The following is a 24,455-nucleotide window of genomic DNA, read 5'->3' on the forward strand; positions in this document are numbered from 1 at the left end:
CTAGAGGGTGCTGTATATATTCTGTATGTCTTTTTAAACTTGATCCCAAATCTTTCCCAATCTTTTCACACACGTCTACATCCAGTTAAATGTGATATAGTCTTTTAAAGTTGCTAAATAGGTTTACAGTGTGAGTGTTGCTGTGCCATATGACATTTGGCTTTGTGCCCACAGGCCTCTCCATCAGCTCATCATTGAATCCAAAGGGTCTCCTCTTCCAAATTCTGTTGAGAATATCATTGATATGGCCGCTTATGTTGTAGCTGAGGGGTCTGCTGCAGAGTTATAGTGAACTATATAGTCAACAGCCTCAACTTCAGACTTTGACAAAAAACAACGAGCGAAACCGCTTTTCATACCCTCCAAACCAGTACAGTGACTCAGGTAGTGCCATCAACAATTCAGATATCTCCCATTCAGAAGATTGTACACTGACCTCTTATCATAAAAGTCTGAGCATTTCAACAATGTTTTTCCCCCCTGAGCATCATGCCAACAAATCTTGGATTTGGAGCCACTTTCAAATACCGTAATTTCCCGGCATTTGTTTGAACCTGCCTGCATTGCCCGTGGGGTGGGGTTTACTGCATCATTTAGAACTCCGACAGAAGTACAACACGAGAACATGAACCAAATGAAAAGAATGCTGGGTAATGGTAAAGATAAATACTGGGACCCGTGAAAAGAACAGACACGTATAAGCATGTCAGTCTTTTTCCTACTGTGACAAGTTGTAATGTCTGGAAAACTAAGCAGGATTTAATTTGGTATGTGGCCCACCGACATGTTTAAAACAACTTGGATACAAGCTCCTTTGAAAAAGTAGTTAAAGTAATCATAAACTTTATTCTGCAATTAATCAGAAGGTAAGTGTGACGTGAGTATATTCTGGTTTTTCAGTGGAACGAGGTGAGTAAGATACAAATCCGATTTAACAAACTTGTGGATTTGTATTGTTAGAATAATCTGTAACATTAAATAACCACATGTCATTGAATCTAAGTATCTACAGTCAATCCACCAGTAGTGATAGAGAGTAGAATCATGTCCGGTCCAGAACAGTGAGACATTCCGGCTTTAAAACTCCGGGGAACATGTTTCAATGACATGGATGCGACCTACGGGGAATAAAACAAAGTTGCATGTTTGTTATGTCGGTGCCTCTGCTTGTCCGCGGTGACGTTGACGGTAGCGCAACCATTTTGGTATTTATTCTAATCAGCGCGCCGCGTTGACCAATCACAGCGACCCGCGGATAATCTCCAGCCAATGGATGGGCGACGCTGTGACTCACCAAATAAGGAGAGACACCACCAAATAAGGACACGTTGTATCTCTTTATAAGGCGGGAAGTAGTTCCCGTGTTCGGAGATCACTGCGCTGCCGTAAATGTTGCTTTGAAATAAGAGGTGTAAAAGCACACATGATCCGCGGGGAGAGGCGTGATGTGGTTTTCAATCAGAAAAAGTAACCGCGTGAAACCAAGCAGGTCAACACGTGTGTAATTGTCCGATAATAGCACGGACTACTTGACGTCGCGGATGTATATGCATGGCGCGCTTCGCATATTCCTTTTAGAGAAGGTTCTGGGAGTAGTGGCGGCAGAGGAGGAGGAGACACAGCGGGGCTCAGGGGCTGAACGGCAGCATCACTTCCCAAAGTTTTCGGTTATTTCCTGGAGTCGAACCATCAACCTGCCGGGTTTGTTTACGTTGTGCGGCTCAGCCGTGTGTATGCGCTCTGTCCGTCATTTCCGACCCGACGCGCTCCAGCTCTCCGGCTGGTGTTCACAGATTCGGCTCCGCGAGTAGAATGTTACCGAGCCAGGTTGGGTCGGCACTATCCGGGAACGGCTCAGCTTCGGGCAGGGGAACCACAGGGCACGGCGCGGGGGTTGTCGGGAGCGGGATCCGTCCCGTTTTGGTGAGAGCAGGGCAAGCTTTACAGGGGGTCGGCGAGTGCGCTGCCGGGCGACAAGGGGAGAGAGACGCCATCGGGATGCTGGGGGCTAACGGTCCTGGGGGTCCGAGAGGTATGCGGCCGGGGAACGGGACAGGCGTGACCTCCCTGCAGAGCGCCGTGCAGGGGAGCATGGTGGGGATGAACGCGGGGGTCGTGATGCCGCACGGAGCGCGGTTCGACCCGGACAGAGAGAGCGCTCCGCTGTGCAGCGGCTCGGATAACGACTCGGACTCCGCGGAGGACGACGACCCCGTGGGTTCACTCGGGGACAGCAGGAGAGGGGTGAAGCGGGAGAGAGGGGAGATGGAGGCGGCGGTGACGGGACAGGAGGTGGGAGTAGCTCCCGGAGGTTACGGCATGGTGCCCGGTGGGGTCGCGGGGGCGAAGCCGGGGAAGAAGACACGTGGGCGCGTCAAGATAAAGATGGAATTTATTGACAACAAGTTGAGACGGTACACGACTTTCAGCAAGAGGAAGACTGGGATCATGAAGAAGGTGAGTCCGAGTGTTGCACTGTTACATGTGGTGTTCATTGACTCCTGGATCACGCCTCTATTACCTGTGCATCTCTGACACCTGTTGCGTGATCCTGCTCTGTTATTGTGATCATCTCCTACTGACATGTTGTGAATGGAGGCTCCACTGACCTGCAGTTCCTCTCATCTCAATTCATTTCATACTTCAGACAAACGAGTGGGGCACTGACTGTCTGGCAGTGAGGAAGTCAGAGCTTTTATGACAGGCCACGTGCTTTTTATAGACTTGAGCAAATGACAACTCTATTTGTGACCAGGTCAGCCCACAGCTCTACCGCACACATGGCCTGACACACTCACACACACACACACACGCTGACACACACACACATGGCCTGACACATACACGCACACACACACACACACAGATTTCCAAATAAACGGACACACTCCATTCATGCACACATACCCTTACATCTTCATACACTGCTGCCTGGATCTGTTTGCTGCGGCTGTTTCCTTTTGGTTGCAGGCAGCAGCCATGTGGTGATGAGCAGCAGCAGCAGCAGCAGGGCCTGTAGGTGCCAACAGCTGACTAAACGCCAGGGAGGCAAGTCAGAGGACAGTCAGAGAGCACCCAAACAGAAGTGAAGTCCATGCACTGTGGTACACGCATCATGAAGCAGTGGCTGACTTTCCTTGGTTTTTTAGTTTTGTTGTGATTCACCCAGATCTTGCATCCATCGCTCTCAGCTTAATTGAGTACCAATCATTACTTCTCTGGAATTCACAACCCAGCCACATGTTCACTGCCGTGATAAACGGTTGCTCTGTGGCATTTGGCATCAAGGCATCTGCAGCTGATTATTTGGAGATGAAGTCGCCTGATGACCAGAGGCACAGCAGTTGTTTTGCAGTAGACGCGGCCATTTTTCATTGTGACTTTAGGGAAACACTGGTAAGCCGTGTGTTATTGTAGTTGCAAGAGTTTTCACTCGTCCTGATGCTGCTTTCCAAGGTGCCCGCATCATGTGCTCTGATTTATTTCTCTATCCTCTTTATGTATCCCGGACTGTTGTCGTGGAAACTGGGGTGTCTTCATGTAGGCTCTTGGCAGCACGAACATTGTTTGACACAGTGCGGGGAAGGAGCATTTTTGTAAATGTTGCCCACACTATGTCAGCCGTCACAGAAAATGACAGGTGGGTGGAGTGGGAGGATGCATCATAGAGTGGTCTCGCACTGGTTTCTAGGATGCGCCTGGTTTCATTTTGATGGATGTGTTGAGTGAAGTCTTCATCTCCTCGTAAGACATAACACTTGCACAATAAAGTATTACTCAATTAGTTGTTCTTTCGCTGGTTCAGTTGTCCTGAAAAGGGCATTTTTGCTCTCTGTCGCTCTGCTCAGTTCACACTTTTTATAGCAGACATTAGAACTAGAACTTGTTATGGCAGGAAATGTGCAAGTGTTACCTATAGAATAAACTGTGGCTCCATTCCATTCAGGTATCACAAGTGCAATACCAGAGCTCTGAAACTGGCTCATCCAATTTTTTTTATGTAATTATTAATACCATGGTTTTTCCTGCTGTGACATGTCGACTGTTCAAGCAGTTTAAAGTTTAATGCCAATCCTTAGTGATAATTCATTGTTTGTCAAACACTCACAGCTTTACATTGTTTTAAATGAATTATTTCTAAACAGTTGCTCAGAGGACACAAACAATTAGAAGACTCTAATTTGGACTCCAACAGCTTCCAATGTACATGTCATCTATTAGTTGATTGAAGAAGTCATGTTTAAAACAGTAATAATTATTTATAGCAGTGTTAAACATTGCTGAGGTGAGGAAATTTATATATATATTTTTTATCCAATATCTGACTCACGAGCAGCATTGAACAGGCCCTTGTGCATGTTGGCCGTGCAGACTGGACATGGGCTGATTCTTTAACCATCGGACAAGGGGCAAACGTGGCTTTTTTTGTCCAAATCCCAAATATAATGAATTAACACAAATCAGCGAGAAACTCAGACGGCACATTTGAGAAGCTGGAACAATCAGATTTTTGTTATATTTGCCTTTCGATTGGAAACAAAAGACTATCAAAAGTTTTGTTGGCAATTTTTGTCAATCAGCTAATCAATTTCTAGACACATTTTTTAACACTACTTCCAATGCCTGCAGGCCACATTGGCTGACTTTGCACACTTTCAGTGTGATCTTGCTTCAGTTCAAATCCAACAGATATTGTCAAGAGAAATAAACTAGTAACTGTCTAGACAAATGTTTAGCAGATGCTCCTGCAGACAAACAACAGAGAAATATACTGAGAAATAAGTTTTACTTGGCTAGTTTATCCATGTTTGTGTCCATCTTTTGCTTCTTCTTTATCTTTGCTTCTGCTCGCTGTTAGACAGACACCCGTCTGCCAGTTGAGGGAAGGGGCTGGAGCTGGATAGTTTATCATTACCAGTGTGAGGTGAGGTGAAGTGTGCTTGTTGTGCCAGATGTTCCTTCAACACACACACACACACACACACACACACACACACACACACACACAACCTCTGCGTAATGAGTTTCAAGTGCTCAGGTGACATAAGCAGCGCCGAGCCACTTTAGGAGGAGCTAGCCATCATTGGCCTTCTGTTCTGTCATCGCATAATCACACACAAAAGGCAATTATGTCATCAGCGTCAGTTGGCACGTTCCCACATATAGAGGACTCGACTGATACAGCTCATAATGAGGGCAGTGTTAAAGCTGACTCGTCATGTGGTATGGACGGCAAATGCACATTTTAATATCGGCTCAATAAAACCTTTAATTTGAATGTGATTCGTCTCCTCCTCCTCGCTCCATCTGAATCCAGTTTGGCGCATCTATCAGCTAGCTGCCGCTGCACCGTGTCCACCAACATGATGGTAATGGCACTGTGCCTTCAAAGCACCACATGCATCCTCCACATAACTGATGAGTCATTTAGATGAAAAAGCTTTCTCATGAGTTCAACCCGAGTGCAGCATCGACGTCTGTGTGTGTGTGTTGGATGGCGTTTGAGTCTCATTGTGCGTTTCTTTTACGCCAGGGAGTGTGAACGTGAGCGTCTGGGCGCCTTGTCATTCATTATAGAGCATGCAGAGTGGGATGGTGGCCTCATGTTTCACAGCCGGCTTCCTCTGTGCCTTAAAAATGACTCCTCACTTCTTCTGTCCAGAGTGGGCTACTACCGGTCCCCCTGCCTATGCAAGCCAGTCCCCTGCTGCAATCAGTCTCACAGCTATATCACACTCTCTATTCTGGGAGCCTTATCTCATATTATTTTAGCCTCATCTGTGTTATACGTCAGGCTTCACTACAGGGGTATTTTTAGATCCTAATGATTTGAAGCGTGGGTATTTTTTATTTCCCCACAGAGTTTCATCTTCAAATTTCTCACATTCTGTTGAGATTTCTTTTTACGATGTTTGATTGAACCATCCACTCTGTCAGATACTGATGTTTTCCCTCTTTCTCTTTCCCAGGCGTATGAGCTCTCCACCCTGACAGGAACCCAGGTTCTGCTGCTCGTGGCCAGTGAAACGGGTCATGTTTACACTTTTGCCACTCGCAAGCTCCAGCCGATGATCACCAGTGAAACAGGCAAAGCCCTGATCCAAACATGCCTCAACTCGCCGGACTCGCCGCCACGATCTGACCCGTCCACGGACCAGCGCATGAGTGCCACGGGCTTCGAGGAGACGGACCTCACTTATCAGGTGTCGGAGTCAGAGAGCATGGGGGACACAAAGGTGAGAACTAAAAGAGAATTAAACCCCTGTTTCCATCTCAATCACAAGTAGAATGCACAAATGTTCCCAGATAAACCTTGTCCTTTTTGGCACGGACACAGCAACAGTAAAATAATGTTAATATATTAAAATCAACAGTTCAATACTATTATTTGGTTTTATATCACATTAAGAGTGAGTAAATGAACAATAACAGAACGGAAAACGTGCGTGTGTGTGTTGGGGTTTGATTTACAAAATGAAAATACAGCTCCGTTTGCCCTCATTTATGTTAATTGGCCAAGTTGTAACTTCTCTGAGCAAGCTAGGTCGATGGGTGGTCGGCGGGAATGTGGGATTTGCTGTTTGATGTATGGACTCTCTTCCCACTATGCAGATGGAGCCCGGCGAGTACACCAAACCTTCTTACACAGACATTTTTCATTTGTAGCACGTGTGTTACTGATGTCGCACAGTACTAGCGCTGACTCTCCATCTCGTTAAGGGAGATCACAGTGAGGCTGCAGTTGTGAAATCACTCAGTTCTCTACCTCACCCTACAATCCATTTCCCCTATGTTCAACATCAACAGTGCTGTAGTTTGAAATATTTCTGACTCATTGTCTGCTCACTCATGGAAACGCGAATTGCAGAGCAAATAAAAACCAAAAATAAAAGGCTGATAAATGCACCATAGAGAGACACTTATGGATATGGTGGGAAATCTCCAGGAAAGGCTGAAAGGGCACATGAGAGGAGAACAAAGGAATCAAACCCACAGGCAGCCACAGAAAATAATCTTTGTCCCGTTGTTGACACTTTTGAACTTTTGCCCGTTATATTGTGAGGCCTGTGTTTTGGGCTGGTGGTGTGGTTCTGAGCATCAAGTCCTTTTTCTTTTTTTTTTTATTAAATCAAAAAGTCTCCCTGATCCTTCAAAAGGCTAGGGAGTGAAGGGAGGAGAAGATAAAATGTGGTGTATTATTCTCCGCCTACTGAAGGGAGCTGTCTACACTTTACCTCTGTGACCTCTCATCCAGGAAAGCCTCATAACGCTCTGAGAGATAAATCACAGCAGGTCTGGGTTGTGTTAGGATGATAAAAACACGCAGACTCCTTTATGGACGACTTTGGTGTTTATCTTTAGATTTGGGGATGGTGCTGTTCATGGATGAAACGCTGAGCTAATGAAACATATCTTATATTACTGAAAATATGGGAATATCACACATTTTATACAATATCCAAAATGTTAACCTTTTTAATATAGCCTTGACAGATCTACCTTTAGGACTGGATATTTTCAGAAGATGAATTCCTGCCTTCTTTTAGTTCTGTGCGTAGTGTACTCTGTTTCACCTTTTGATACTGCAGATCATGTCCCTGTGTTTGCCTCTGCGTTGCTTCAAGGTTTCTTAAACCTTGAGGGTTTGAAGTGAAGCGATAAATTCATCAGCAGACACACTTCGCTGCCCACACCTTTGTGTGATCACGTGCTGGGAAGCAAAGATTCCCTCCACTGTTTACACGGATTAAGTCACCCCTTAGAAGACGGACACTCGCAAGCCTGTTTGGCCGCGTGCTGTTTTTACAAGGCACTAACTAACACGTACCATACAGCGACGAGGAGAGTAGATCAACCTTTGCACGTTAAAACCCTCTCATGCCCACTCTGCTCATTGATAAAAATTAGATTCTGTCTCTGTTGCCATATATGGTATGGTTTCCCTGCCTGCTCTCTTGGCTGAGGCCCCGCGCATTCCTTATAAGCTGCAGCTGTCTTTGGAGTCCTGTGATTTCCCCCCCCTGCCCCCCCACTCATTTAGTGATATGAAGGGGAGGTATGGATGTAGATACGAGCAGGCTGGAATGGAAACATTTGTGCAATACTTTGTCAAGTTTCATAAGACATGTATTGAGGCGACTGGCAATGATGCCGTGACCTCTAACCCCCCCCCCTCGCTCCAGTCACAAGTGAGGGACCGCAGCATGAGTCTCCGTGAGCCCTCTCCACTACGAGTCGTCACCTCATGGTCCATCTCAGGATGTGTGCTGCTATGATTCGGACATGGCAGGTGGATAGAACGGCCTTGATTTTAACCGATCTACTCCTGTGCAGTAGATCGGTTGCGTGATCGTCGTGTGCACCTCTGCAGCGTCTGGACGCTATTCATCAAGAGAGTATGTCACACATACAGTCCGAGCTAGTCTAAACAGTTCAGAGTTTGCGATGGCTGGCGGGGGGGAGTGGAGGACATGGAGGAGCAAAAGAACATGAAATGAAGAAGGCATTGCTCATAAAATCATGTGAAAGTAGAAATGCTGGTGCTTAAATGTTGCTGCCATGAATCCTGTGAAAGTATTCCCAAGAAGTGGAACAATATAACACCTACACACTTATCAGTAATCTTTTCTATGGGCATACATTTTGTTCTTGAAGTGGAAAGAGGAAAGGAGACATATTGATTATTTTTTCTGTCAAGTGTACTGTTACACTGTCTTTATTAATTGTGGTCAAATGAGGTTGACATGTGTATAAGTGTGACAGAAACGCTGAACACCGTTTTTTTTCTACTTCCACAACAAGCTTACGTTTACTCACCACAGCTTTCTATATATGGTCATATGCTTCGAGTACAGCTCATTCTCCCAAAACACTCGACTTGAGTAGTATTATAGGGATTTAATGTGCTCCAGCATAAGAATAACTGATGCTACAGGTTTAATATACAGCCGTGTGGCAACAGCAGAATAACTTTTTACAAGCAACGTTTGCTTTTGTGTTACTAACGGAAAGTTTTCCACACCAGCTGAATTCTTATCACTATTGCTACAAATGCGACCATCAAATGTGGCATGTATAGCAATTTCAAACATTATCTGAATCTAACATCGTGTCTCACGGATTCAAATTCGGGCTGGGACGTGCAGTCAAACTTAGGTCGTTGCCATTGAAATAATTATTCCAGAAATGTCTGTATGTGGCTTAAAAACCTTTTCATCATGCCAGCTTCACACTGGGATTACATATTGTTGAGGATCCCGGGAAGTGCAGTGTCGTATTAGTTGTGATCTGGAAACGCGATACATTTAATATTAATATACTTTTGATAAACAAGCGACCAGTGAGAGCTCTGAAGCAGAGACGGCTGGGTCACATGGGGACATTTCCATTACGACCACGGACGGGTTCACTACATATAGTTCAGTGTATTCCCCTTAATGTTGTCCTTTTTATATTGTGAAAAATATACCTTGTATTTAAAATGGTAAATAATTGGCCATTTGGTGGAACTTGACTATTATCATCATTGTTTAATATCAGTGATTAATTTGTCAGAGAAAAAAAATTGGAAATGGACGATGTCCAAACACAAACAAGTTCAGTTGCCTGTTCATTTGAGTAACTTCTGAAGAAACCATGACCTGGATGACTGAGAATCTTCACAGATGTGTTCAACTTAAACTATTCCCTTCACCTGTCTGGACGAATTCACCACCGACCGGGCTGCTGTTGGCTCAGTGTCTGAAAATGTTTTATTTACCTACTTTATCTACTGTAAACACATTTTGAGAAGAGAAATGGGCCGTGCGGCTCCAAAGTCACGCTTCATGGCTGATTGCTATGTGTGTCTGTTAAAGTTTGAATTCTGTGTGTCACATTATTATCATCTCATCTGTTGACTGTTCAGATGCCTTGAACAGACTCTTGAGTCACTGTCCCCAGACCTCAAACTAGTACTGACAACACAAGCAGAAAAGCACAGACTGCTTTCTAGAAACCAGCTAGGATAACTCAATGGGGAGTTCCTTTAATTGAGCAGGGTAGTGTTAAAAGACTTTGAGTTTCAGGTGCGTGTGACTTTCTGCTTTTCAGGTCACAAAGTAGGAAAGACCTGAAGTTAATAACATGATCTAGACTGTTCTCTGTAAATGCATTGTTGGAAATATACTATCTGATGTAGAGGTGAATGAGGAATGATGATGGAAAAGTAGCGAGCACTTTGCAAACAGAGTAGATTTGTCCTCTTTGTGCCGTCCCTTCATCCCTTCCGACAGATCCTGGTGTTGTTAATGGCTGATTCTCAATACTAGACAAGCCTCCAATACAGATGTTTTTATGTGTTTCTGGTTGTTTTTGGAAGGGGATAGCAAATCCCACAACTCTTGTTTGCTCAGAGGATCTGTCTTAGCACCCAACTCCGTTTTTCCCCTCCTCCCTGCCTTCACTCTCTCTCTCCTCTACCTCCCTTCGCTCCATGCCTCTATCTCCGTCCTCCCTGCTGCGTTCACTGTGCTCTTGTTTTAGTCCTGGTGGAAGTTTTATTTGTTGCTCTGCTCATTAGCTCAGTTGACACTGTTATGTTGCAATAAACACAGAGCAGAAGACTTGCAGACCAAGGCCACTGTCCTGATGAGCAGCGGCCATGTTTGTTTTTCTGGCGTTACCACTCTGCAGACGTGCCGCGAGCGATTTAACAGCCTCATTATTCCACATCTATGACTGTGTTTTTAAAAAGTGTGTATCATTTTACACTTTTCTACAGTTTGTTCAAACACCTTGAAGTAGATGACAGGAGAGAATCGCTGAGGTGACGGAATGTTAATTTCCTCTGATGTTTGCTCTCATCAGACGGCTGCCCCTGAGGTGGTGATTGTGTCCGAGGGGAGGGAAAGCAGCATGTTGGCTGTATTGGAGGGGGGAGGCGAGAAACGTTATGTCACCCCCCCAACCCCCCCTTCCACCTCCTTATTTTACAGCGAGCAACTGGACAGGTCATCCGCCATTGGCTGCACCTCCTCCACTTGGGCTGCCTTGCCTTTTTTAGCAGTCCCAAATGGAGCTGCAAATTCCATGTTGCTGGCAGGGTGACAGACTCGGAGATGGGAGCCAGCAAATGGGAGATTAGACGAGGGCCAGCCACCAGTAAACTGCACAATGGGCTCTCCAACCAAACACTGGACCAGCCTGACAGTTGTCACCTTCAATTTGTACTCATTAATCCCCCCCATAAATAGGGAATCATTTGTGTCCTTCTCTTTTTAATTACCCTCTTATTTACCAAGTCTTAAAACAGGCTTCTTCCTGTGAATTTAAGGAGGTTTATTGAGGCATTTATTCTTTTACCATTTAGAACCACTGAGAACGCACTAACTGTTTGGAAAAACAAGCATGTAAAAGTGCTAACGGAATTGTTTTGCAACTTATGTCGTAAAACTGCACAACCAGAGAAACCTTGAGTTTATAAACAAGATTGCTTGTGTTTCTCATGGTTTGGGTTTATTGTATTCTACCTCCTGATCCTTTTTATATTAGTATTTATCTTCACAGTGGAGTTAGGAGAGACAGAATGTAGAAATGCTCGAGACCTCTGTTTCTGAAGTAAAATATTGTCCCTCTTTTGTAAACTGCTTTATAGAGACTGCTCTCAGTGGCCCCTGTGTCTAAACTGGAGGATTCATCACCAATTTCAGAAAACTCTTTCCTCCATTCACACAACTATAAACTGTGAATTAATTTGTTATGTTCTGCTACTTCAAACTAAGTGTAGTTTCAATTTTCTTTTCCAAAGCAAAGGGAACGGTGTTCTGGTTCATTTTCAAAACAAGTGGGAAAGGAGAATCTTGGATAAAATTGTCAAACTATAAGGCAACAATCCTATTTCACCAATTCCTTCTAAGCTGACACAAGTCTTTTATCAACAGCCTCAGATGGTGTGAAATGCCTAAGATTATTAGTTTGAAATGATGCAGGGAAAAGTCCAAATACTCGTAATCGCATAAGAGCAAACTGTGTGAAGTTTGTGGCTTTTCCTTTAAAACATAGAATGGTAACCAATAAAGTGCATACCTCCACAGACCCCTTGATCCAGATCTGCACCAAATGTAATAGGTTCTTTGTTGGGTCATTCCCCACCCCTCTGAAATATTTCATGGAAATTAGTACTTTCTGTGTAATCCTGCAAACAAACAAACCAACAAACAAACATCAGAAAACATAACCTCCTTGGCAGAAGCAAACAAAGAAATTAAAAATAAAGATTAAAATAATGATATTAAAAAAAACTATCGGTTTCAGGTCTAATATGTTGTATGATACACTAAAGACATGATCCAGAGTAAATGAAATTGACACACAAAGAGCTCAAACCTCCACCAAGGCCCGACAGTCCCTTTAAATTCAATAAAGTTGAACCAAATTACACCAACTCATGGATATCAGTTCCTTAAATGTGTCTATTTATTTATTTTCATAAAGATCCATGAAATATTATCTGTATATAACGTATCAGCTAAGTGTTTGAGAAACAAGATCAATTCCTGCCCCTGATCCAGATCCCCAAATAAATGTAACTGGCTCTTTCCTGACCCATACCAGATCTTTCCAAGAGTTCTCAAGGTAATCTGCTCCGTTGTGTTTGTGTAGAGTTGCCTACAAAACAACAAAAAAACGGACCGGGGTGAAAACGTAACTCCCTTGGTGTAAGTAACTAATGGTTTCAGATCGAATACTTGATTTTGCAACATTGTTAAGTATGGAGAAAATGTGTGTCTCTGAAGGAGCAGGAAGCGGAAAGGACTCGAGGAGGAAAAGACGGTGGGGAGGTTTTGCCTCCGTCACTAAGATGATTCTCTGTTCTCACTTCTTGTCTGTAGGAATGCATTGCACCACTGAGGCCTATGTTTACTATGCACTGCCTCAACTCTGAACTAAAACTCAGCGCTGTTTATAGACTGGCCAGTTGAACAAGAGACGCATGGTGATGGTCAAACAAAGCAGTTGGACAGTTGAGGGTTGTTACAGAGGTCACAGAGACAGTAGCAGTTTCACAATAGGTTTTTAGGGTGTAACCAGGTTTAATATCTAGTGTTTAACCCATGCAGTAATCTGTGTCCTTGTTAGATGTGAGTATTATCCTGCCAGAGCAGGCACATATTTCTTGACGGAGAAGTATAACATGGAGAAGCTGAAAACTCGCCATGTTTTAGTTAAAACTCCGATAAAGCAACATGCTCCTTTTTCCGGTGGCGAGAGCTACTGAGCGTCAGATGGCCGCCGTCATTACACGTGGCCTCTTGCTGCCTCAGCTGGCTCGGAGAGGGTTAATTCCCCCTCTGAGCTGCTCAGGTTTCCCTCCAGCTGTCGGTACTCTCAGCTGTTTGTACTCTGACCCCTTTCCTGTCCCCTGTCCCCCTGTCCCAAACCTCACAAAGGTCTCACCGTGCATTGCCACACAGAATCACACACACACAAACACTCTGCTGCTATAGGGGCTAAGAAGCGCTTCTTGCCAATACACCCCGTTATGTTTTTTTTTTTTACATACTGCAGTTTTATCTGCTACGATCCTCACCTACTGTTACCATCTTTAAGATTTTTTTTCCCGTATAGAGTAGAATAATTCACGTTGGCCTTGTGAACCTCAATGAGACGACAAAATTGGAAAGTCTCTCGGGATAATGAAAACGTGCTGACAGCTGTGTCATGGTCTAGCTGTCTGCAGTCTGTCTATAATGAATAACAGGCCTGACAGTTGTATAGTAATTGGATCGTAGATTGTTGTTGTGCAAATTTAGATTCAGATTTCCTCTCTGGTTAAAGGCCAGAACAACCGGGAGTGAGTCGTCTGTGCCGCCACCCCTCCTCCCTCCCTGCAACTTTCCAGAGTCTGTTTAACTAAAGAGTTGAAGGACCTTGGACTGTCAGGACCCTGGACATGTGCTAGAGACGAGCTAACTAGCGGCTCAGCTCTGTGTATTTCTGCTTTAAGACACCACCTGCTCAGCCATCTGCACCTCATCAAGGCCTGAAAACTCTTAAGTTAGCCTCAACACCCCTGATCATTTATTAAAACACTTATTAAACCTCTGTTTCAAATAAAACCAGTTTAAGCATTGCAGTGAGCAAAACTAGAAGCCTCTAAAAAATACTGATATGTGGGTAAACTGCAGTGGTGCTGAAGACTGGTAGCTAATCTTTACAGTAGCTCCATCTACATGTTTTCATGGCAGTGAGTGGTTGGAAGTCGTTATCAGTTGAGTCCGTGCTGGATCCTCCACCTCTCACCCATGTAATCAGTGACATATAAAAACCAATAGTGCTTTCCTAGGAGAGGTTGGCCTACTCTGCTCACACATTACCTTTTGTTATTCATAATGATTAGAATTCCATGCAAATTATTTGCAATAAACCGTCACTTCCTTTCTCATAGTCCATGGCTGATTTCAGAGACTGAACTTGGATAATTTATTCACTGCTGCACCATGAAGGGATCTGACGTTATAAAACCAGTTCAGTCCCAGTACTGAGGCTGCACCCTCTGAGGGATATCCCCACCAAAGATATGTCCTTCATCAGACCTGATGTCCAGACTGACTTTGTACTTTCTCCCCAAATAATAATAACCCCAAATAGTTTTCAACCTGTAATCTCAAATATCAGTCAAGTACAATTCTATCACTGGAAGCTGCTCTCAAACACACAACAAAGTATGAATACTGCTGGGAAACTGGGGCATTGTTTCAACAGTTTCAGAACCAGTTTGTGACATTTCCCTTCATTACATAATGTACAACTTACACACAGTGGACTTCATAAATGTGGTATGTCTCCGAATACCTGTGGCTGTATTCGTCTGCCATCCAGTGTAGGTTCAGTCTATATTAAAAATAAAAGAATCCGGCTCATGAGGTCACCATGACCTTTGAACTTGTGACAACTGATATAGTCAATAATCTCTGTGTCTAATGGACAACCTCTAGCTGAGGTATAAAAAGGAGTTGTAAATATTAATTATTTCTAAATAATTAGCCCAAAGGGACTGTTAACATGCTCTGGGTAAAAAATTGGACAGTTTACTTGTGGCCTCGTATGTCATTAATTGTATTTATTTGTCCAGTTTAAGTGACTGGTATTAGTATGACCTGGTATTGTTTGGGCACTTTGATTTTGATTGAGTGCCGTGTAGAGGGTGCAGGAGAGGGGGGGGGACATATAATAACAGTCCTTTGGCGAGACTCGCGTGGGGGGTTGAAAAGTGAAAAATGCATTATGGGATACTGACAACTGCACAGTCCCTACCAGTTGTGTCATATGCTGGAGCATCTGAAATGGGGTGTCTTATGATGTCTCTCTACTGTACACATGCAAAATTAAAGGATCCAGCCACTAAAATGAGTAGCTGCGTATTTATCATTCTTGGCCCTGCATGCAGCTCCCTTTTGTATTTGAATGGCCTCTCTTCTTTGCTTTGTTTCCTACAGGCTAAATGCACACCGCTGATTTGTGAAATTATTATTATCTTGATTTGTCAGCGGCACCTCTGTTCTCATATTCAAACATCTGGATTCAAACCCTCAAAAGATATTGAACATAGAAATGCAAACTCTTTTGACATCTAGCCTTATTCCCATTTTGCTATTACAAATCATTAGTATCGTGTGATAAGTGTTTTCATAAGTGCGGAGAAACAGGGATGGTGTGCTTCTGTGCTTTATAGTCCTGGCCTAACGCCTACTCTGCTCTTATCATGCAGCCCACTCACCAACACATCCTGCTCTGCTGTTCCATGGATGTTCACATTTGTGTGTTGTGTGATGCTACAGCTCCCCTCCTTACGTTCATGTAGCATCTTCTCTGCCTAGTTTCTACCCTGTTATACAGTAACATGTTTGATGTTTCCAATTAATAAAAAACGAAGGGTAGATATTGTTTTTATCACTCCAGTCGAGTTGGTTCAACCAGTGGCTGGATTTTAATTGCAGTATGTTCAGATGTTGCAGGATTCAGAAGAAACACTACACTGCTGGAATTCTCACCATCTTATACTGAAATGTAAAAAAAACTTTACATATGGATGCAATTAGACGGGTCCCGGCGCAGTTCCCTGCCCGGTTCATGTTCATTTGCTCCAAGTCTATTAAGACACACTCTGGTCTCTGTCGGCCGTCCATTGATCCCTGAAAATGCTACAAGAACTGAGGTCTATCCTCCTGCTTGCCCGGCTGTCAGCTGCTCAGACAGGAAAAGCCCCATTATGGTATTGTTCCAGGTGTACCCATGTGAAACTCTGATGTTTCTGATGTTGATTCTTTTATTCAGAGCAAGTGCTAATGCAACATTTGGAATTAATAGCAACTTCTACAGTCAATCCTATACCAAGTCCATTGTATAGGAATCCTGTACTTTAAGATTTGCACTGAACTCTGGATAAACGCCTGAAACTAACCAGAGTTGCTGCATTCTCCGGAGTTTCTCCTTCAACCCTAGTAAATACTCCAGATAGTGTCTGAATGAGCCCTGTTAGAAAACAGCAGGAGCTTATCTGGAGGATTCATCACAAACGCATGGGGTTTGATGTTTCTAATGCGCAACAGATGCAGAACTGAAACGAAGAAGATGTCAAGAGCGCTTTTAGTGAAAAGTTGTCAATATGCTGTAAACAAATCACGTGATCTCCGTGGTGTCATTTATCTCTCACATCCTGCATGCTGCGCCATAACTCTACTGAAGGTTCCCGACATCTTCCTGTTGATATGAACGCACCTGACCCTGATAACCTCCTGCTGTGTTCTATGTGAAACAGACACAAACTCGATACTAAGTTTCAAACATTTTCTAGAGATCTTGTCTGAAAACTTTAAAAATACCATCCAACGATCTGCCCATGTCTTCCTAAGAAGACTTGTTTTTGTTTTTTCTCCTCCCAGGATTCACTGAAGCCGACGTTCACGGTGGCCAGCCTTCCAGGCAGCACCCAGTCCACAGTACCCACCACCTCCACCACCATGCAGGTGAGCAGCGGAGCTTCGTTTCCCCTCACCAACTACTTGGCGCCTGTCTCGGGCAGCAACATCAGCGCCAACGGCACCGTCCTCAAGGCCGCCGGTGGCTCCACAGGGGTCATGCAGCTGCCCGGTGGCTTCACCTTCATGCCTGGTACGTAGAGAAGCAACACATGTCCTGAACATCTAGAGCTCTGTAGCGGTTCTCGTTTCTGGTCTTAACCTCATATTATAGAGTCATGGCACTCCTGCAGACCTGTGCGTTTTGCTAACGTCACAGCGTTTAGCGTCTAGCTTATTTTCTGATTAGAATCTGAATGGCTTCTCCATGACCTCCGGCGCCATCTCGGGAGGGGGGGTCGTGCCTCTCTCAGCGATGTTTACATCACAGAACAGTTCTTCATAGGCAGTCACTAACACTCAGCGCCCTTGGTTTTTACAAAGCCCCCAGTATCCAGGAAAGGTACGTCTATTGGCAACTGGCCCTGGCTTTGATTGTCACTCGGGGACAGGAATAATTAGGTGAGAGGGACACAATAGACCTGGCAATGAGGGCTGACGAACACAGTCCATAATTAGTCATGAATATTCAATGAAGGATCTGTGCCTTGTGCTGAAATTATAATTGAGGTGCACTTTGTGGAGCCCGAGCTTTGTGTCATTGTGGTCCTGAACTACACATGACCCTTCATTAAGGGGGACCTCACCGACGCACACTGTACACCACCAACTCAATGAGGACGTTTGGGGCCTCTGATTTGGGGATCCCTGAAGTGTTTAACTGGCTTTCCCCAGAAATTATTCATTACACTTCCTCTTTATGATGGACCTAGTGGGAAACACTGCGTCTACATCTGAGGGTCTCAAGGAGGGACCTGGGGAAACCAGGAGGTCACGATTCCTCCAAAGGCAAGAGTAATATTTGACTTTCACGATAATTTTATATTATCCAGTCTGTATAAGAACCATTTATTCAGACTGTCCATGACATGAAAAGACTTAAAAGCTGACTGGTGTGGTTTTCTCTACAGTTTAGGATGTCGACCAGAGTCTGTAATACAGCAGTGAAGCTGAACAGGCCCAGTGGTCCTCAGAGTTTTCAGTGGTGAACAGCTGCAGTTTGGTTTGGTTGTCAACCCTCTGCCTCAGCTGAACACACGGACAAACTTATATGTTATTTTAGCTGACATGTGAAGGACAGTCTGGCAGCATCTCTGTCCCTTCTCCTCTTCTTCCTCGCTCGCTTGCTCGCTCGCTGCCGTTTACAACCTTCTCCTCTCACCCTCCCTCTCTATACACCCTCTCACTCCCTCTCTCCTCCTCGCCACCTGTCTGGCTCATAGCGGCAGTGCCAGGTGGAACAACACACCCTCCCACACTATAACCTCCTCAGCTGGCAGTTTGAAAGGGCCTGTCCGCCCGACTGCAGCAACTGTCACTGAAGCATCTGATGAAACGTGAAGCTTTAACTCCAGAGTCATGTGCTGAAGTGAAATTTCTGTCCTCTGTACAGCAAAGCTAAAAGACAATTGATACATGATGGAAGAAAGTAAGCTGGGGGCTTCAGAAAATGACAGTTACATGTGCACAGTGAAACTTCAGTCTAAATCCATGAATCACCTCTTAATTCAGTCGTACAGTGTGTCAACATTCAGGTTTATATGAACATCTTAGATAGCTTGACACTGAACACTGCCTTGCAGTTGTTATAGATCAGTTTTACTTGTGGAACCTTCCAGTGTGAAACATTACCATATTGTTGACATTTTAGCTAGCTCAGGCTAAAGCTGCACTAACCAAAATCACTTTGCCATTACAGTTTGAGGTTTCACCACTAGTAGTGCTGTGGAGCAATGTGTTTATAAGCCCCACTTGTTTTGTTGGCACCCTACACATGCAGGAGGCTGCAGAACCATTTGCGTGAACATACGGCTTCACAGTTCACATTCTGCTGTCGGGTTTCAAGTGCCAGCAAAGGCAACGAAAACGACATGATGATATAATAATATATATATTATAATATATTCAAAGATCAGCTTTTAGGAGATAAAATACACTCCACATGTTTGTGAAAGCTCAATTGGACGCACAATATGTTTTGGTGAGAAATATAATGTCAGTGTACTCCACAGTTCACCTATTAAGATCCATCCATCCATTATCTATACTGCTTATCCTTTAAGCGTCGCAGCGGAGCTGGAGCTACAATTTAGAGTCTCCGGTTAACCTAACCCTATGACATGTCTTTGGACTGTGGGAGGAATCAGGAGTATCTGGAGAAAACCTACACAAAAATGGCAGTCCTGTTATCTTGTTAAAGATCTAGACTAACTAGTTACTCCAGCACCTGAAGGTTGAAATTAACATTTTCAAACACTGCTGTATTTTCACATTAAGTCTTGTCCTCTGTGTGTCTGTGTGTGTGCGTGCCTGCCCCCTCCAGCAGGCACACCTCTCCCCCCTGGCACCCCCACCATTCCTCTGAGCCAGCTGCAGCAGCACTCCCTGGCCCTCCAGGGGCAGCATGGTCAGACCCTGGCCTCCGCCCAGCATCCACAGCAGGGACAGCAGGCTGTCTTCCGCTTCCCTGCTGCTGTCTCCCTCACAGGTGACCTGTTCTGCCTGCTGCCACCACTCTGTCTGCTTTTACTGATCATAGCCTCATTTCAAGCTGCCACCGCTAACGCCAACTCTGCCTGCTATGAATAATAACCATTAGTATCACTAATTCCACTTGCACGACGTTGTGTACCTCAGCTAACAGTACTGCCAATGCTTTTACTTCTACTGTATACCAATCCCAGTCCTGTACTCCATACTCCCCTCCTGTGGGCACTCCTCCCCCTGTGGAGTGCGTGATGACTTACAGTAGCCACTGTGTGCCCTCCTCCGTGTGTCTCTAGGAGCAGGCGTTCCCCAGCAGCTTCAGGCTATCCAGGTCCACCAAAACAGCTCTGAACACAACCAAGAGATCTCCCACTCCTCCACAAACTCCACCGGTAGGTCACATCCCCTCTGGAGAAACACTTTGCTGTCCCGTCTCATGCCCGTTGGATGAAACCTCTCTCTAATGAGAATGTTTGGTTTCCTTGGAGCAGTGGTGCACAAACTTTTGCAAACCAAGGACCCCTAAACACAAATGAAACCATGGAGCCCATCTGGAATTCACGACCAAAATAGTTTTACACTATATCAGTGAGTTACTAAAGGATGAAATTATAGTCAAAATAAATTATTCTCCCTTTTGCTGGGGACTCCCCTGAAACCTCCTTAAGGACCCTTGGGGCACCCAGACCCCACTTTGAGAACCATCTCCATTTAAATACAATGTACATAGCTGCTCCAAATGATGGAGAGAATTTCTCTAAATTCATGTGATCTTATGAGGACACACAGTAGAATTTATGAACTTACACTCATCCATCAACCCACCATCAGACATTTTATTTTAGCCGAAATATTGCAAATAAATACTTATCTCCATGGGTGGAGGACTTCAGGAGATTTGGTCTCCTTGCACTGTTTTGTTATTCATCTTATGCCTTGGCATGAATTTTGTCCCTAATGAAGTGTGTTTGAGCCACTTCACAAGCAGAGGCAGGAGTTAGTAGTGGAATTGAGACAGCTATGAAGCGCCACCTGCTGGCCAACATATGTACACGACTCTAACCTTCAGTGTGACATGCTCTCTCTCTCCCTCCCACCTTTCTGCCTTTCAGCAACGGTGAGTCTCCCAGCAACCATCGTCACCTCATCAATCCCAACGTCGGTGGCGGGTCACATGATGTACCCCAGCCCGCACACTGTAATGTACGCCTCTACCCCGGGGCTGACCGACGGGGGGCTGGCCGTGCTCAACGCCTTCTCCCAGGGCACCTCAGCCATGCAGGTGTCCCACGCACAGGGTCAAGATGGAGGTGAGACACTGTTTGAGCACACTCTTGTTACTGGGTGACAGCTTTGGATAAATATTGGTTCAGAGAAAATAAGACCACTGATTGCAAAAGTGTTTTTCTTCCAGGTGGTGTCCCTCAGGTGTTCCTCACGGCACCTCCCGGCACAGTACAGATCCCTGTCTCTGCGGTGCAGCTTCACCCAGTACGGCAAGATCTGCATTTTACAAGTGAAACTCTCATATTCCCTATGCAACCAGCATGCCACGTGATCGCACTAATGCATCCTAACCGAGCACTGGCACACAGAGGCCACAGGCTTGTTACCTGCTGCCTCTTTGTATGAATGTGGGTGATCAGCTGTCATGTTGGTTTTACCTGTGACCGGCAGCCAAAGACACGTGCAGTAGACTAAACCAAACACCACGGTTACAGTGCATGGAGATGAAGAGTGAAATGTTTTATTAAGTTTGTAAAATCTCATCCTACAAAGGAAAATGTGAGGAATTAATTTATGTACGTTGGTTGAAATATGTTGCTGGATCGAGTTCTAGAACTCTCCCTTTAGAACTATAGGTAATAAAAACACACTGGATAAGATCTTACAGAGTGTAACAGTAACTTTCCACTTTCTGAACAGCTCTGGGTCTGAAAGTACATCTCATTCATTTTCTCAATGCCTTTTCAAATAGTCCTTTATAAAGAGTTTTTAACCCAGCGACTCGTTGGTCATGACCACAAATCACAAATCCTCTGTTGAAAAGGTAAAAATAGCAAATGTACAAGACAGTGAACATAATTATTGTAAGAGTAAAGGAACTACACATCCCATAAACCATTGCAAATGATCCCTTCTCAGTGAATTCCAGCACTTCCTCTTGAATTGTATCTTATTATTATTATTATTATTATAGTGTTGAAATGTATAGTAGTTTGTGTCTTGTTTGTATGTGTAGCATCTTAAACAGTGTATTGACTGAGTGTAGTTGCTCTGCTGAACCATCAATAGTAATTTGCAATTGTGGTCAATATTTCCATGGCAACAGCAAGCTCCTAAACTCATATCTTTCGCTATTACACCTGAGGATTGTGGGTAGTGTCGTATTTCTCCTTGACATCGCCTTGGATGGTTCAGCTATGGCAGCTGTTGATCAAAATCTCTATTCAGAAAATAAATAGGATTTCTACTTCCAGAACCAACGCTGTTGAGCTCTATAGAGCTCTAGATTATAAAAACAGGCCCGTCCTGTAATTCTTAATACGTTGTTTCCTAGCTTAAGCTCTTACTTATTACATAAATGATCAGAACCTATTACAATGTCACATCGCTCCATAATGAAAAGCATGCAGGGTAGCAGGAACGTCCATCTGTGCTGGGTGCTGTGATGACTTGTGATTGGCTGCTTTCGATTGGCCCTGTGCTCTCTACTGACGCAAGGCGTGTTGTGTTCCAGATGGTGATTGGTCAGCAGTCGAGCGGCAGCAGCAGTAACCTGACAGAGCTGCAGGTGGTGAACCTGGACGCGGCACAGAACTCGAAGAGCGACTGACAGACGGCTGGAGCTGTTTAACACAGCAACACAGACAGACATCTCTATTTATTGATGCCTTCCTACAGAGTTTCCCATCACACTTCTGAATGTGACTTTTTAAGTATATATTATACACATACACACAAACACACACAATCAATCAATCAAGGGCATATGTGTGGCTGACCCTTATACAGTATTCAGTATGTTTTGGTATATAAATATATATATATATTCGCAGATGCATAGGAAAAGTATCACTACACCCATCATCGGAACCTGTTTTTATGCCGTTAGATGGTGTCTTCTTTATTTTTTTTGTGTGTGCGTGTGGTTTTTGAGAGTGTAATTATGTGTACACACACAGCGAGGTGCCACAGCTTCACACCAGCCAAAGAGACATTTGTTTGTCTGAATGTTCCAGTGTGAGCAATTTGTGCACAAGTGTGTGTGTCTGTGTGCACGTGCATATCAGTTTGTAAATGGGGCGGGGAGATGCTTGTTGACAGAAGAAAAAAACAGTGAAAAAAACATTTTTTGAAATGTACATATTTTTTTTTTATTGATGACTTGTATTTTTAGCCTGGTTTAGTTTGTGCAACAGCATGTAGTTGTTTTTTACGTAGTGGTTTTTGTATGTACATGAAAATTGTTTGCATAATGAAAATGAATTATTTACATGTATATGTAAATTACTTTAATATACCTTTATATCTTGCTGTTGGGAGTTTTCACTACGAGATGGAGAAAGGTCGCTGGATGTTTGTTTTACTTTTGTTGATTCTCACAATATCATCAAATACCTGGGTCACAAAATGTAAAACGTGACATTATCTAGGATGTCAGTAGAGTGTTCACCTCCGCTCGGACCCAACAGTCGCCTCAAATTCTTTCAAGCTGCAAAATTTCACACACTGATAGAAATCAGTCCCCTTAATGTGCCCCATTGTTTTTCACTCAGATCCATTCATCATTCTCTGGGGAAACTGAAATGTCAAACGCTTTTTTTCACAATGTTGAAGAAGGTGATAAAAGAATCATTGATACCATCCAGATCTGCACCAACATTGTATCGATTCTTCCCTCACACACACTGCAGCCTCCTCCAAGTTGTGTGGCAATCTGTTGAGTTGTGATTGTGAAATCATCAATATCCATTATCTCTGTGGCGGAGGTAGTGATTTGCTGTAAACATGTTTCAATGCAGCCTTCGAATGCGTGATCGTGTAGTGTGAGTTTTACATAAGGCTTCTAATGAAGCCCTGATGTGGCTCTTAAAATATACAGATAGTTCAAACTATGACAATCTGATGGAAATGATTATCATTTCTCAATTTTCACAATAAACCCTTGTATCTATAATTTCCACCATTGTTCACAAACAAAAATGAACACGTCACACACAGGTAATATCCTGATGAGAATTTTTCAAAAATCTGTTTTTAAACACGTGAGCGATTGTAACCTTGTAGATCGGATAAGCCTTCATCAATCTGTAGAGCTTGCACTATACGATGCTACTCCTCATTTGAGTCAGGACATCGGACACTGTTGCATTAGACGCTGTGTGTGTGTGTGTGTAGATTTAAAGATTCCACTTGAATACTGCATTGAAAGCATCAGTGTTTCCATGTGTGGAGATGCTCTGTTAGTAAGTCCAGTCGCTGTAATATTACAGCAGTAATGAGTGACTGTCTCTCATTCGAGTACAAGGGGATCTCTTCATTAGGTCTTTATTATTTAGGTTCTGATCCTTTAGGACCCTGTCTGACTGCAGCTCAGTGTGAACCTCAGCAAACATAGAGAATAAGAGTCATCCGACTGAGCCTTCCCTCTGCACCATTGTGCCTCTTTTCTGTGGCTGATTGCTGTATCACTGCAAGGCGAGTGAAATGTAGGATTTACTCGTTTTTTTTGTAAATGTTCCAGAACTCCTCACGTGACTTTGGACCTGTCATGCGATCCTCAGCTGCGGCCGCAGTGAGATTATTTCAACTCATTTCTAGAGAATTAGCTGGATGAGCGAGCAC

The 24,455-nt window shown here is 44.1% G+C and overlaps 1 protein-coding gene across 9 annotated transcripts; it reads left to right on the top strand.

Moving 5' to 3' along the window:
• The first annotated feature begins 1,609 nt into the window (after positions 1–1,609).
• srfb (serum response factor b) lies at positions 1,610–23,143 on the top strand. 9 transcript variants are annotated; one of them, XM_062400531.1, is made up of 8 exons: positions 1,610–2,457; positions 5,970–6,236; positions 16,899–17,154; positions 19,444–19,608; positions 19,904–19,999; positions 20,720–20,917; positions 21,022–21,123; positions 22,348–23,143. In XM_062400531.1, exons 1-8 carry the CDS (start codon positions 1,813–1,815, stop codon positions 22,383–22,385), a joined length of 1,767 nt encoding a protein of 588 aa, XP_062256515.1. In that variant the 5' UTR covers positions 1,610–1,812; the 3' UTR covers positions 22,386–23,143. The 9 variants fall into 9 exon arrangements, with proteins under 9 accessions (XP_062256515.1, XP_062256510.1, XP_062256512.1 ...); XM_062400526.1 differs by having other exon boundaries at positions 21,022–21,098; XM_062400528.1 differs by having other exon boundaries at positions 19,910–19,999; positions 21,022–21,098.
• Positions 23,144–24,455: the final 1,312 nt, after the last annotated feature.

Source organism: Platichthys flesus, chromosome 12 (assembly GCF_949316205.1).
Source record: "Platichthys flesus chromosome 12, fPlaFle2.1, whole genome shotgun sequence".
In the NCBI taxonomy this organism is placed as follows: domain Eukaryota; kingdom Metazoa; phylum Chordata; class Actinopteri; order Pleuronectiformes; family Pleuronectidae; genus Platichthys; species Platichthys flesus.

Excerpts from the sequence above, each read along its gene's own strand:
- srfb (XM_062400526.1), top strand. The coding sequence starts at position 1,813 with ATGTTACCGAGCCAGGTTGGGTCGGCACTATCCGGGAACGGCTCAGCT. Across the intron at positions 6,237-16,898 it reads AGAGCATGGGGGACACAAAG|ACTTGTTTTTGTTTTTTCTC; the intron begins GTGAGAACTAAA and ends CTTCCTAAGAAG. Across the intron at positions 17,155-19,443 it reads TGGCTTCACCTTCATGCCTG|CAGGCACACCTCTCCCCCCT; the intron begins GTACGTAGAGAA and ends TGCCCCCTCCAG.